General features: G+C 40.6%; 1 protein-coding gene across 1 annotated transcript; it reads left to right on the top strand.

The window, feature by feature from the left end:
- Nucleotides 1-3,990: 3,990 nt before the first annotated feature.
- Nucleotides 3,991-10,997, top strand: LOC131398989 (GTPase IMAP family member 7-like). Its single transcript, XM_058532920.1, has 2 exons — nucleotides 3,991-4,079; nucleotides 9,512-10,997. Exon 2 carries the CDS (start codon nucleotides 9,563-9,565, stop codon nucleotides 10,451-10,453), a length of 891 nt encoding a protein of 296 aa, XP_058388903.1. The 5' UTR covers nucleotides 3,991-4,079; nucleotides 9,512-9,562; the 3' UTR covers nucleotides 10,454-10,997.
- Nucleotides 10,998-12,679: the final 1,682 nt, after the last annotated feature.

Here is a 12,679-nt window from a genome sequence, read left to right as displayed (position 1 = left end):
GTGGAAGTGCTGAATTTTCCTTTTCACGCAGGTACCATTTGGTGGAGGAGTGAAGGAGAGAAACCCGGAAAGCCTGAGCAATACCCAAAGCCAGGTAGTGAACCTGAAGGAGACTGTTAAAAGTGGAAGCAACTAAGAAATTTTATTCGGCAGCAAGATGGAGGGCTCCAATATCCCTGGCTGCTTTCTTCACCCATGATCTGCTGACCCTCTTGCTGAACGACAAACTGGTCAGGCCCAATGTCTGTCCCTGCATTGACCCTGGCTGAAGGAAGGGGTGTTTCCTGGCAGAAGTTTGTGATTTTTCTTTTTTTAAGGACTTAAGAGGGAAGTGTTTTCAGATGCATAGACAAGGATGAGAAACTGAACCAGAAATCACCAGACTCCTAGAACTTTCGTATCTGCTCATTAGACACAGTCATTCTCAGAACTGGAGGGCAAGGCCCTCTGCAGCAGTTAGGAAACATGAAGTAAGGGGTTTCCAAGCTTTTCACCTCTCCCTGTAGGGCCTTCAGTTCTGTTTATGTATTCAGGTACTGCTATAGACCGAATTGTGTCCCCTGTCCTCAAAATTCAAATGTTGAGACCCTAACCCTCAATGTGATGGTATTTGGAGTTGGGGTGTTTTGGAGGTAATTAGGTTTAGATGAGGTCATGGATGTGGGGCCCTCATGATGGGATTAGTGCCCTTACAAGAAGAGATACCACAGGGCTTGCTTCCTCTCTCCACCATGTGTGGACACAGTGAGAAGGTGGCCATCTGCAAGCCAGGCAGTGAGCCCTCACCAGGGAACTGAATTGGCCAGCAGCTTGATCTTGGACTTCCCAGCCTCCAGAATTGTGAGAAACAAATTCCTGTTGTCTAAGCTGCCCAGTCTATGATATTTGGTTATGGCAGTCTCAGCTGACTAAGACCGGCACCTATGGTGTGAAATCCCACAGTAGGTGAGTTTAAGGAGGATGATCTATGATCTGAGACTAGCATCAAGAGTTCTCTTACTACTACTAGCTAAGAGTTATTACTCACAATAATGTGAGTACCATTCTAACCACTTTATATATACTACTTTATTTAATTTCATAACAACCCTATGGAGTAGGTGCTCCATCTGAAAGATTAGGAAAGTGAGTTGCACAGAGTTTAACTTACCCAAATGTGGTCAGCTGAATAGTGGCCCCCCAAAAGATAGCCATGTCCTAATCCCCAGAACCTGTGAGTGTTACCTTCTTGCAAAATGGTCTTTGCAGATGTGATTAAGTTAATGATTTTGAGATGCAGAGATTGTCCTGGATTGTCTGGGTGTGCCCTAGATGTAATCACCCAGGTAGTTATAAGAGGGAAGCAAGAAGGTCAGAGGAGGAAGAAAGCAATGAGGTGATGGCCACAGAGATTGGAGTGATGTGACCACAAGCTAAGGAATGCTGGCAGGTTCTAGAAGATGGAAGAGGCAAGGGATGGATTCTCTCCTGGAGCCCCAGAAAGAACCAGACCTGCTGATCCCTTCATTTTATCTTCGTAAGACTAATTTCAGGCTCTTCACCTCCAGAACTGTATGAGAAAAAATTTGTATTGTTTTAGGCCAATAAATTTTTAGTAATTTCTTGTGGTAGCAATAGGAAACTGATACACAAAGCTTACATAGTTAATTTGAGGAAGAGCCAGGACAGTGTTAGGGGCCTTTCCTTTCACCTCCTGTTAGTATTTCTGCAATGTCTTAATAAGTTGAGCTTTGAATTTATCTAGATCATAGCACCAGAAAAAGCCCTGAGCTGCACAAGGCAGACTCCCATAGAATGTAAAGAACTATCTTTTAATGACCGAACAACTTTTTGGAAAATTCATTATATCCACATTGTCATGTGTGTTTGTGACATAAAGAATAAAGGTAAAATGTAAAAAGGAAGCTGTGGTTATCTCCACATTCATCTCTTTTCTTCCAACTATGTGGAAGGAGCAGCGTCCTAGGTGGAGGGGGAAACTTCATGGAGTTGCAGGTGGGGACCAGCAGCAGAGAGACAGGTGGCTCCCAGCAGAGCTGGAAGTGGAAAGGAGCTCTTAACGATGAGGAGCATGGCCAAGTGAACAATACAGAAGACATATGCGCAACCTTGTTCCTATCACAATTCTTCCAGAGGGAGATTACTTCTAAGTTAGGGTTCAGGATGGGACTGATATGTGCCAGATGCTCCCTCTTGGCCACTGGCCTCAAGGCTGCTACCATTTGAGACCCGCTTCCTATTCCCTATAGCATCTATGGATTCTATCCCAACTACTTCCCTCTTCCTTTTCATGAACTTACCAGTGTACCTGAGTGTAATACCTGGAGAAGCAATTAGCTGACCAGGAAAACATCCAAGGCAGCTTCTGGAAGGACAAGTTTCATTCAAGGAATATGTAGAATGAAATGAAACTGGGCAATGGTGGAGATGTTTTGAGCAGGAGATTTGGTTCTGGTTCTCCTCTAGACTCATGTGTATGCAGCCTTGTCAAGGTTAGCTTCATGGGTATGTGACCTGTACAGTTGCACAGGGCCCTGTGCTTTGAAGGGCCCCTCACTTGCTTTAATGTTCTCTTGATGTCATCTTAAAATTCTTAATAATTTTTGACCAAAGACCTGGCAATTTCATTTTGTGCCAGACCTTGTGAATTACGTTGTTGGTCCCAATCTGTGCCTTTATTGGAAGTCAGAAGACTGTCGCCTGTGGTTCTTCAAGGTGACCCAAGTCATTAACATCAATAATTGGCTCAATGACATGGGCCAATAATATGGTCATTAACACCGTAATCTCCAAATCTAGCTGCTTCCCTCCATGGGTGGCTACCCTATTGTCTGCTACTTTCTGCCCACATCTGGTCTTCTTAGTACCTACTCTCAAGCTTGAGCATTGGCTAATCCAGTTATTCAATGTAGTGAATCAAAATATACAATCAAAAAAATAGGGGCTGACCCAGCGACACAGTGATTAAGTTACGCGCGCTCCACTTCAGTGGCCCAGCGTTCGCAGGTTCAGATCCCAGGCGTGGACCATGCACCACTTATGAGGCCATGCTGTGGCAGGCTTCCCATATAAAGTTGAGGAAGATGGGCACTGATGTTAGCCCAGGGCCAGTTTTCCTCAGGAAAAAGAGGAGGATTGGCAACAGATGTTGGCTCAGGGCTAATATTCCTCACCAAAAAAAAACTAATATTTTTATGGTGATGCAACAGACAACTGGAAAAGCTAGTCAACATGAGAGCTTTGACAACCTGCTTCTCATCTCGAAAGAACTTCTGAAGCAGGATGGTACCATCCACTGGGTCAATCTGGGAAAATCTATCTCTGCCTGGGCCTGGGGTAGGAGAAAGTAGGATAGTTGGGAGGGAAAGTGGAGTCTGGTCTCTGGGTGCATCTTTACTTGTCAGGTCATTTATATTTTCAAGCTTGTGAGAACCATTTGAAGAAAACTAGAGAAGCTGTGTGGTTATTGGAAGATTTTTTCCAGGCCTCATCTTTCTCTTTTTGTCTTGGTTCCCAATGGTGTAGACCCTTCTGGCTTAGTACCTGAGTGCTATTAACTTTTGAATGATAGCGTGAGACCTTCCTGAAAGACTATAGTAAGAACCCATATTATACAATCACTGGGAAGGATCCCCAGGCTCTGAACTTGGAAACACCAAGCCACATAGCCAACTTCTTTCTTCCCAAAATCACCCCGCAGTCTCCAACTCCAGCCCGAGAAGATGATTAGACATTATGCATGGCTTTCTGGGCAAGATTTCGGTCATTTAATAAGAACCTCTTAGATCCACATTTATAACGCAAAACAAAAAATATAGCTTTGGAAATTTTGGTTCGATACCAGGCACATGGAGAAAAAGCTTTCAACTTGGCAACACCGAAGCACCCACCAAATTATGAGGCAATATTTCTGTCTCTTTAAAGGCAAACAGTTCCTTCACTGGCTCCGCCCAATCTGAGTTTCCTGACTCAGAGGTTTTGGAGGTGCAAACACTTTTTCCCCACAGTTAAAGCAAAAGCACCATTTCAAAGAGCTTCTTTGGAGAAAACTTGAGAATTCATCAACTCTTCAAAAGAAGGTGAGCCTGGCTGGGAAGAGGCTCCAGAGTGACAGAGCTGTGAGGGGCAGTAGGATACAGGGAGTCTGCATGGGGGTGGATTCTGGTCTGAGAAGGGATCGGGTACCGCGCCAGCAGCACAGCAAGGAGGCTGCTGCCAGAGTGGTGGTGGTGGAGGGCAGGGAGGGGAGTAAGGAGACGTGTTAGCACAATGTCCATCCACATCCTATTGAACAGGACAAACTGTCGCTGAATAGTGCCCCTTCCATCCAGTTGCTCTTGTGATGGACATTGAGTGCTGCCCGATAACCTATCCTTTTCCTTGAAGAGGAAGTTAGTGTCCCTAAGGCGGGTCTTTAGAGCTGGAAGGCAATTGACAGACCACCCAGTCTAAATCTCTCTTTTTACTGAAAAAGAATCAGAATCCCAGAGAGTGTGGTGATTCTCCAGGAGTTACACAGGTCACTAATGGCAGAGGAAATCTGGAATTCAGTTTGCTGCGTCCTTTCCAGCATTTAACAGAGAGAAGCTGTGTCCCCAATAGTGTAAGATACGAGGTGAGGAGAGGGAGAGGATTAGCTATTCTAAATAAAGAACATATGTGAAACCCTCCTCATTGCCTTCCGTAATTACAGGCTTGCTGCCAGTTCACGTTTCTGGAAAGAGCGTGGACTGTCTTCCCTACCCTGCCCTGATCTATCTCTGACCTGATGTAAACTGAAATTTAGAACCATGGGCCTGAGAGGAACCAAGAAGAGGCCGTGGTGTGCAGTGGTTAAGAGGGAGCGTGGTGGAGTCAGACAGACCTTGAACTGGATCCCTCTCAGCCCAATTCCTGTTACCTCCGTGACCTTGGGCAAGTTTCTCAGCATTTTTGAGCCACATCAGTTCCCTTAGTTAAAAAATTAGAATAATAAAATTAGCTTCCTTTCAGGCTATTTTTGGAGAGTAAACGATATAGTGTACAAAACATATTTTTCAGTGTGCTTGGTATACGGTACACATTCAGTAGTGGTTATACTACATACCGGTTAAATTTTTTATTATGGAAATTTTTTAACTTATCCAAAGATAAAGAGAACAATATAAGGAACTTTCATGACCCTATACAAAGCTTCAACAATTATCAATTGATGCTCATCTTGTTTTATCTATATACTCAGCACTCTGTCCACCTCAGATTATTTTGAAGTAAATGTCAGACATTGTGTCACTTTATCAGTAGATGTTTGAATATGTGTGTCTGATAGATAAACACCATTTCAAAGATATTACCATAATCAGACTTCAAAAAGCAACTAGAGTTTTAAAAAATATTAACAACAATAGAAAAAAACAATTGTATTCAGACTTCTCTGATTATTCATAATTTTTAAAATTGTTTGAAGTCAGATCCAAATAAGGTCCACAACTTGCAATTGTTCCATATTTCTTAAGGTTAGCTTAATATATAGGTTTTCACCTTCCTTGTCTCTTTCTGCAAAATATCTTTGCTTAAGAAAGGGGTAGTTTTTGTCCAACAGAATTGGACAGTGTCCATTTTGTTGATTACATCCTCAAAACATCATTTAACACGCTCTTCTGGTTTTAGTGTTTTGTGTGAATTTATGTTTAGGGAGAGGCTTAATCAGATTAAGGTCTGACTGTTTTTTTGGTGGGACTGCTTCAGAGGTGCAGTTGGAAACTTCCATCAGAAGGATGTTTGGTTGTTTCTCTTTCTGTGATGTTGGCAGACTTCAGCAAATTTGTTTCATTAAGGGTCACCAGTTATGATATTCTGTCATTCTTCCTTCATTTATTAGGTGGAATAATCCTATGAAAACAAACTTCCCCTCAACAATTCTTTCATTTCCATGAGGTACAGTTATATAAGAAATACAAGATAAATGCTTGATTCTTTCCCTTTTTTGGTCAAGATTCCAAATGATTAGACACTTTGCTAGCATACTCCAAAGGAACAATTGACTTCTTTTAAGGAGGTGGTACTCTTATGAACTCATGGATTTCAACACATGTCATATATTTCAATCCATTGGAATTATTCTTATTGATGCTCAAATTGTCCCATCTTTGTCCACTTGGAGCCTCTTCAAGTTGGCTCTTGAGTCCCTTTGATAAGATCCCAGTAATTTTTGATAGCATCCTGGCTTTCTAGTACAGCAAGATGGTCTAGCGTCAAGTCGTACCTTTCCTGGCCCAGATCTGGAATCAGTACTTCTTCTTAATAGCCCTAATTTTTTTTGGTGGGAAATGGCATTTGAAGACCACAATCTGGGCGGTAAGGGTACTTATTGCTACTGGGCTCATCAGCCTTTCCAGTGGACCTCAAAACTACACGCACACACACATAACTAAGAATAAGATTCCTAAAAACAATTTAAGATTCTTTTGCTTTTTTTTTTTTTTTTTTTTTTTTTGTGGCCTTAACCTATTTCCCATTAGGGTGGACAATGAGATTACTGCGTTTTCAAATCTCTTGGGCCAATTCTTTCTGTAGTTCATCCACCACACAAATACAATTAGGTTCATTTGTTTCATTGCTTTTGATTTTTACTAGTATCTTTTCATGTAATTTTTGTTGTAAACTATTTACATGAATTCAAGATCAAATCTATGAAATCTAAGTATATCCAAAAAGTCTAGTTTCCAGCTTCTATCACTGTTTCCTCACCCTGGTCCTCCCATCCCTATGTAAGTAACTTTTTGTTTGTTTAGTTTTCAGATTAGCCAGCCCCGGTGGTCTAGTGGTTAAGTTTTGGCAGGTTCATTTCCCAGTCAGGGAACCAGACCACCGTCTGTCTGGTGACTTCGTGTTGCTGTGATACTGAAAGCTATGCCACTGTTATTTCAAATAGCAGCAGGGTGACCCTTGGTGGACAGATTTCAGTGGAGCATCCAGACTCAGACAGACTAGGAAGAAGGACCTGGCAACCTACTTCCGAAAATATTGGCCATGAAAACCCTATCAATAGCAGTGCCAGAAGGTGAGGAAATGGTGCAAAAAGACCAGGCAGGGTTCCGCTCTGCTGTGCCCAGGGTCACCAGGAGTCAGAATTGACTCCACAGGACTAACAACAAAGTTTTCAGATTATCCTGCCACTGCTTTTTCATGTATATGAAAAAATATATATTTTATTTTATATATGTAGTTCATATTCCTCCTTATCAGAGAAATCATAGTAAACTATAGATTATTTTCCTTGCTTTGCTTTTTTCGCTTAATGATATATCCTGGAGATCTCTCCATACTGGTCTATAGAGATATTTCTCCTTCCTCTTTACAGTTGGATAGTACTTAACTATGTGAATAACTTATTTTATTCAACCAGTCCCCTGATAATGGGCATTTGATAGGGTTTTGGTCTTTTGCTATTACAAATAGTGATGTAATGCCTTATGCCTAATTTTTTCTGTATTTTTGTCAGTGTAGCTTTGGAATAAATCCTAAAATTGGGATTGCTAATCAAAGGGTAGATGCACATGTACTTTTACAAGATATTGCTAACTTCTCCTCTGTAGATTTGGGCTGGTTTTCCATTCCCACTAGCCCTGTAGGATAGGACCTGCTTCCCCCTTACCTTTACCAACAGATCAGGCCAGCAAACTTTTGGAGTTTTCCCAAACCTGTAGGTGAGTAGTATCTCAGTGTAATTTTAATTTAGTTAATTTAGTTATTTTCTTTTTTCTATGTTTTGATTTATTTTTCTCTATTATGAGTGAATGCAAATATCTTTTTATCTATCCATGGGACATTTACATTCCTTTTTTTCTTTGAACTGTTTATTCATATCTCTTACTCCATTTTCTATCAAGTTGTTTGCCTTTTGTTTCTCTACTTTAGATTTTCTTTGTCTAAGAGGAAAATTAACCCTCTTTGATATAACTTGGAGATTTTTATTCCCTATTTTGACATTTGTGTTTTAATTTGTCTATGGTGTTTCTTTGCCTCACACTGTCTTTTAGATTTTTATGTAATCAAATTTATGAGTCTTTTTCCTTACTCTCTTTCAAATCTTAGAAATATTTCCTCTACCTTCAGGTTGCAAAGGATTTATCCATGTTTCTTCTATTATTTATAGGGATTAACTTTTTACCTTTACATTTCTAATCTATATGGAATTTGAATGGCATGAGGCAATGGATCCAGTTTTTTGTGTGTGTGTGTGAGGAAGATCAGCCCTGAGCTAACATCCATGCCAATCCTCCTCCTTTTTTTTTCCCCCCAAAGCCCCAGTAGATAGTTTTATGTCATAGTTGCACATCCTTCTAGTTGCTCTATGTGGGACGTGGCCTCAGCATGGCCGGAGAAGCGGTGCGTCGGTGCGCACCCGGGATCCAACCCGAGCCACCAGTAGTGGAGCGTGCGCACTTAACCGCTAAGCCACGGGACCGGCCCTGGATGCGGCTTTATCTTTTCTGTATGGTTATATAGTTATCCCAATCTTGCTTATTAGTCCATCTTTTTTCCCATTGATGTGAGATGTTGCCTTATTGGATGTAAATGTAATGTAATATAATTGAATTGAATATAAATGAATGTAGTATGATCTATTTGGTCTATTTCTGAATTTTCTGGGTTTTTTTCCCTGTTGTGTCTCTCTTTTCACGCACCAACATCCTACTTTAATTATAGAAACTGTAATGTTTTACTCTCTGGTAGAGCTAGTCTTCCTTCATTCTTCTTCTTTTTCTTGATTGTCCAAGCTAATGTTCTTTTTGCTTCAACCAAATGAACTTTATAATCAACTTTGTAGCTACAGGGGAAAAAAAGGTGATGGCAAAATTTTTAAAATTTATATTTGTATAAAATCATATTAAAGAAATATCTATTAATTCCAATTTTATGGAATGCTTTAAACATGAATTAGTGTTGAATTTGGTCAAATGTCTTTTCTGCATCTAGGAAATTTTCTTCTTAATCTATTAATGGGATGTATTGTAACAATCAATTTTCGTGTATTGAACTACCCTACTATTTCTGAAATAAATCCACTTAATCATGATGTATTACTTTTTAGTGTCTAATAATATATTTAGAATTTTTGCATCAATATTCACAAATGAAACATGTCAGTAGCTTTATTTATTGGTGAAATCTTTGTTATCCTTTGGGATCAATATTATACTTGACTTCTGAAAAAGAATTGAAAATTTTCCTTCTTTTTTACATGATCAGGAATAGTTTATGTAGCATTGAGATTATCAGATCTTTAAAGCTTTAAGTGAGTTCCCCTGTGAAACCATCTGGACCTGGTACTCTTTTGTGGGGAAACTCTTTAACTACTTTCTCGATTATTTCTTCCATAGTGATTGAACTGTTTCATCTTTCTGTCTCAACTGGGATCAATATTGATAATAGACTCTTATCAATTTTTCAGGGAGGAAAAGAAAGAAAAGAGAGCAGGGAATGGTTCCCATGCACCCAAATTGACCCTTTTTTCTCTTCTTCTCAGCCTTCCCAACCTTAAGGTCTTGTGAGTACCTAAGCCCCAGAGCCTCTTGATATGAACATGGCTGACTCTCAGGACAATGCTCTGAGGATTGTTCTGGTAGGGAAAACTGGAAGTGGGAAAAGTGCAACAGCAAACACCATCCTCGGAAAAAAAGTATTCGTTTCTAAAATTTCTGGCCACGCTGTTACCGCGACCTGTCAAAAGGAATCTCGAGAATGGAAGGGCAGGGACCTTCTTGTTGTTGACACCCCAGGGCTCTTTGACACCGGGAAGAACTGGGAGACGACCTGTGAGGAAATCAACAAGTGTGTCCTCTTCTCCTGCCCCGGGCCTCACGCCATCGTAGTGGTTCTGCAGCTGCGCCGCTACACAGAGGAAGAGCAGAAAACCGTCGCAATGATCAAAAATCTCTTTGGGAAGGAAGCCATGAAGCACATGATCATCTTGTTCACTCACAAAGATGATTTGGAGGATCAGAGCCTAAGTGACTTTATAGCAGCGGAGGATGTGAAGCTAAGAAACGTCATCCAGGAGTGTGGGAACCGCTACTGCGCCTTCAACAACAGAGCAGACGAAGCTGAGAAGGAAGCTCAAGTGCAGGAGCTGGTGGAGCTGGTGGAGAAAATGGTGCATGACAACGGAGGGGCTCACTTTTCGAATGCCATCTACAAGGACGCAGAGGAAAGGCTGAAACGACGGGCAGAGGACTTGAAGAAAATCTACACTGATCAATTAAATAATGAAATTAAACTAGTAGAACAGGAATATGCTGATAAAATAAAATATGCACAGCAAGAAAAAGAGGAAAAAATTAAATTACTAAAGATGAAATATGATGAACGAATAAAAAATATAAGGCAAGAATCTGAGAATAGTGTATACCAAAATGTTTTTAATCGGATTATCATGATGCTTTCAAGAATATGGCATATGTTTTGGTAGTAATGTAAATTTCATTTTTCTTTCTTAATTTACTATGATTGTTAATGTAGAGGATTATAATTTCCAAAGATGGCTACAATTGTATCTTCTATCCTACTTATTCTTTTTACAATCTGACCTTGTTACTTCTTCCATTGAGTTATGGGATCTGTGTCTTCTACCCTGAAATTGGATGGACTTTGTGACTGCTTTGATAAATAGTGGATACGTGAAGCAACACCATGTGACTTCTAAAGTTCAATAGGAAAATTGCATCCTTGCTTTCTTGGGGTGCTTGCCCTTGGGACTTGGCCACCGTGTTATGAGGGAGCCCAAGTTGCCCGTTGAGAGGCCTACAGGCAGAGAATTTGAAGTCACTGGCCCACTCCCCTGACTGATCTTTCATCTGCCAGCCATGCAAGTGAGGCAACACAGAAGTGCATTCTCCAGCTGCTGACAGAGCCACCTCTGATGAAGCTGCAAAGAGCAAAGATGAGCCATTCCCACTGAGTCCTGCCCAAATTGCAGATTCATGAGAAAAATAAATGACTTTTGTTGTTTTAAACCCCTAAGTTGTGGGATCGTTTGTTATGCGGCAGTAGCTAATCAGAATGAAACATCTTCCCAGCTCATTCCCTACCACTCCCTGGCCCCACCTGTCCCGCCTCACAATGACAACAAATTTAAAGAAGTTATAACATTGGCATAATCAGGCAATAAATTATCACGTAGAGCTCAAAGACTCGCTTTAGGGAAATTCAAATAAGAAATCCTGTATCCATTAAGTGTTGGCCCCACTGGTTATGTGTGTTATTTTAGTCCACGTCTGTGAGTAATTTTTTAGTGAGGCATCAGGCTTCTCTGGCAACATTGTTTTGTGGTTCATGGTGATCTGAAAGTTGACAAATTCTCTTATTGTTTGTCTCTCTTTTCTTTTTCAGATACCATCCTAGCTTAAAATGTCCTGGACTATAACTTAAAAATGCCAAATACTTTCTGTTTACCACGGCAGATCCGCACTTCACCCTTGCTCACCCTGGCTCTTTGCCCAGGAAGCTGATCTCTATGGACAATATCAGTGGGATCCCTTGCTCTTTGACATCAACCCCACTCTCCTTCCAGTTTTCATCACCCCTTTAGAGTTAGGATGTGATCACCTCACTGTTACTAGCACGCCCCCTTGTTGTTTCTGAACCCCATGTCCACAGCTTGTAGGAAGCCCCTTCACTAGACTTCCCTCCAAGTCCTGAATCAGAGAGGGCCATCTCTCCTGCTAGAATCCAGATTGATTGATGTTATGATACCCACTTCCTTTCCTCTTTCAGAGCATTCCCTGATCTTTATTATTTTTTAATTCCCTCTAGTGTTTTCTGCCACCAGAAAAATCTCTCCTGACAGCTGAAATCTCTGGGACAAGTTTATTCTCACAAACTGTGACATTGGCAGTGAACAGATGAAAGGTTCTGTCTTGCTAAAATAATTGAGAAACTTCAAAGTTAGAGGGATGACTCTATGTCATTTCTAATGACTGCAGATAACCCAAACTCAAATTGTTGGAATTTTTACAGCCGTCCTTTATTTGGTCTGTGAAAATGACTGAGAGTATTGACTGCATCAGCGGATTTTAGGGAGACAGGGAATAGAGATTAAGTCTGGAGAAGGTAGATCCCAAATACCTGCTCATTCTAAGGTTCATTACAAAAGTTATGAATGGAGTAAAGACAACATGGAAGGAAATAACTGATGTGAGATAACACGTTCATAAGATACATGAAATAACAAGGTTCACCAAACTGCTGTTTGCCGTAATGCAGTTCTTCTGTTTAAAGGTAGTTCCTGGTGAGTGACTCATCAGTGCTGTATTATCTCCAGAGAGCAAAATATGCATGACTGTCCCGACTTCTTTCATTTAAGAACCGTTTAAAAGACATTTTCCCTCAGAGACTCACAGAAGCATTATTAATTCAACTAACTTGTGCGTGTCTAGGCCTGTATTAGGGCTTGTTGAAGATGCAACTTAAATGAGTTGATTTCATTTCTCCTGACTCATAGTTTACTTTGGAAGGTAAGGCATACCCAGAGGAAAAATGAGTAAATCAAATAAATTATGTCAACATTATCTCTTTGCTTGACAAATGAAATAATTCCCACTCAATTATCTTAACAATCTTTATATCCCAGTTTTCTCTGAAAGTGGTTCTAATTGAGTTCCGAGGTCTCTGGAAGTTCCCTCATTTAGTGTGTGCA

This window comes from Diceros bicornis, chromosome 3 (genome assembly GCF_020826845.1).
Source record: "Diceros bicornis minor isolate mBicDic1 chromosome 3, mDicBic1.mat.cur, whole genome shotgun sequence".
NCBI classification, from domain to species: domain Eukaryota; kingdom Metazoa; phylum Chordata; class Mammalia; order Perissodactyla; family Rhinocerotidae; genus Diceros; species Diceros bicornis.
This window is presented reverse-complemented; position numbering and strand designations above follow the sequence as displayed.

What these genes read in the sequence shown, in the direction of transcription:
- LOC131398989 (XM_058532920.1), top strand. Translation starts at nt 9,563, where the DNA reads ATGAACATGGCTGACTCTCAGGACAATGCTCTGAGGATTGTTCTGGTA.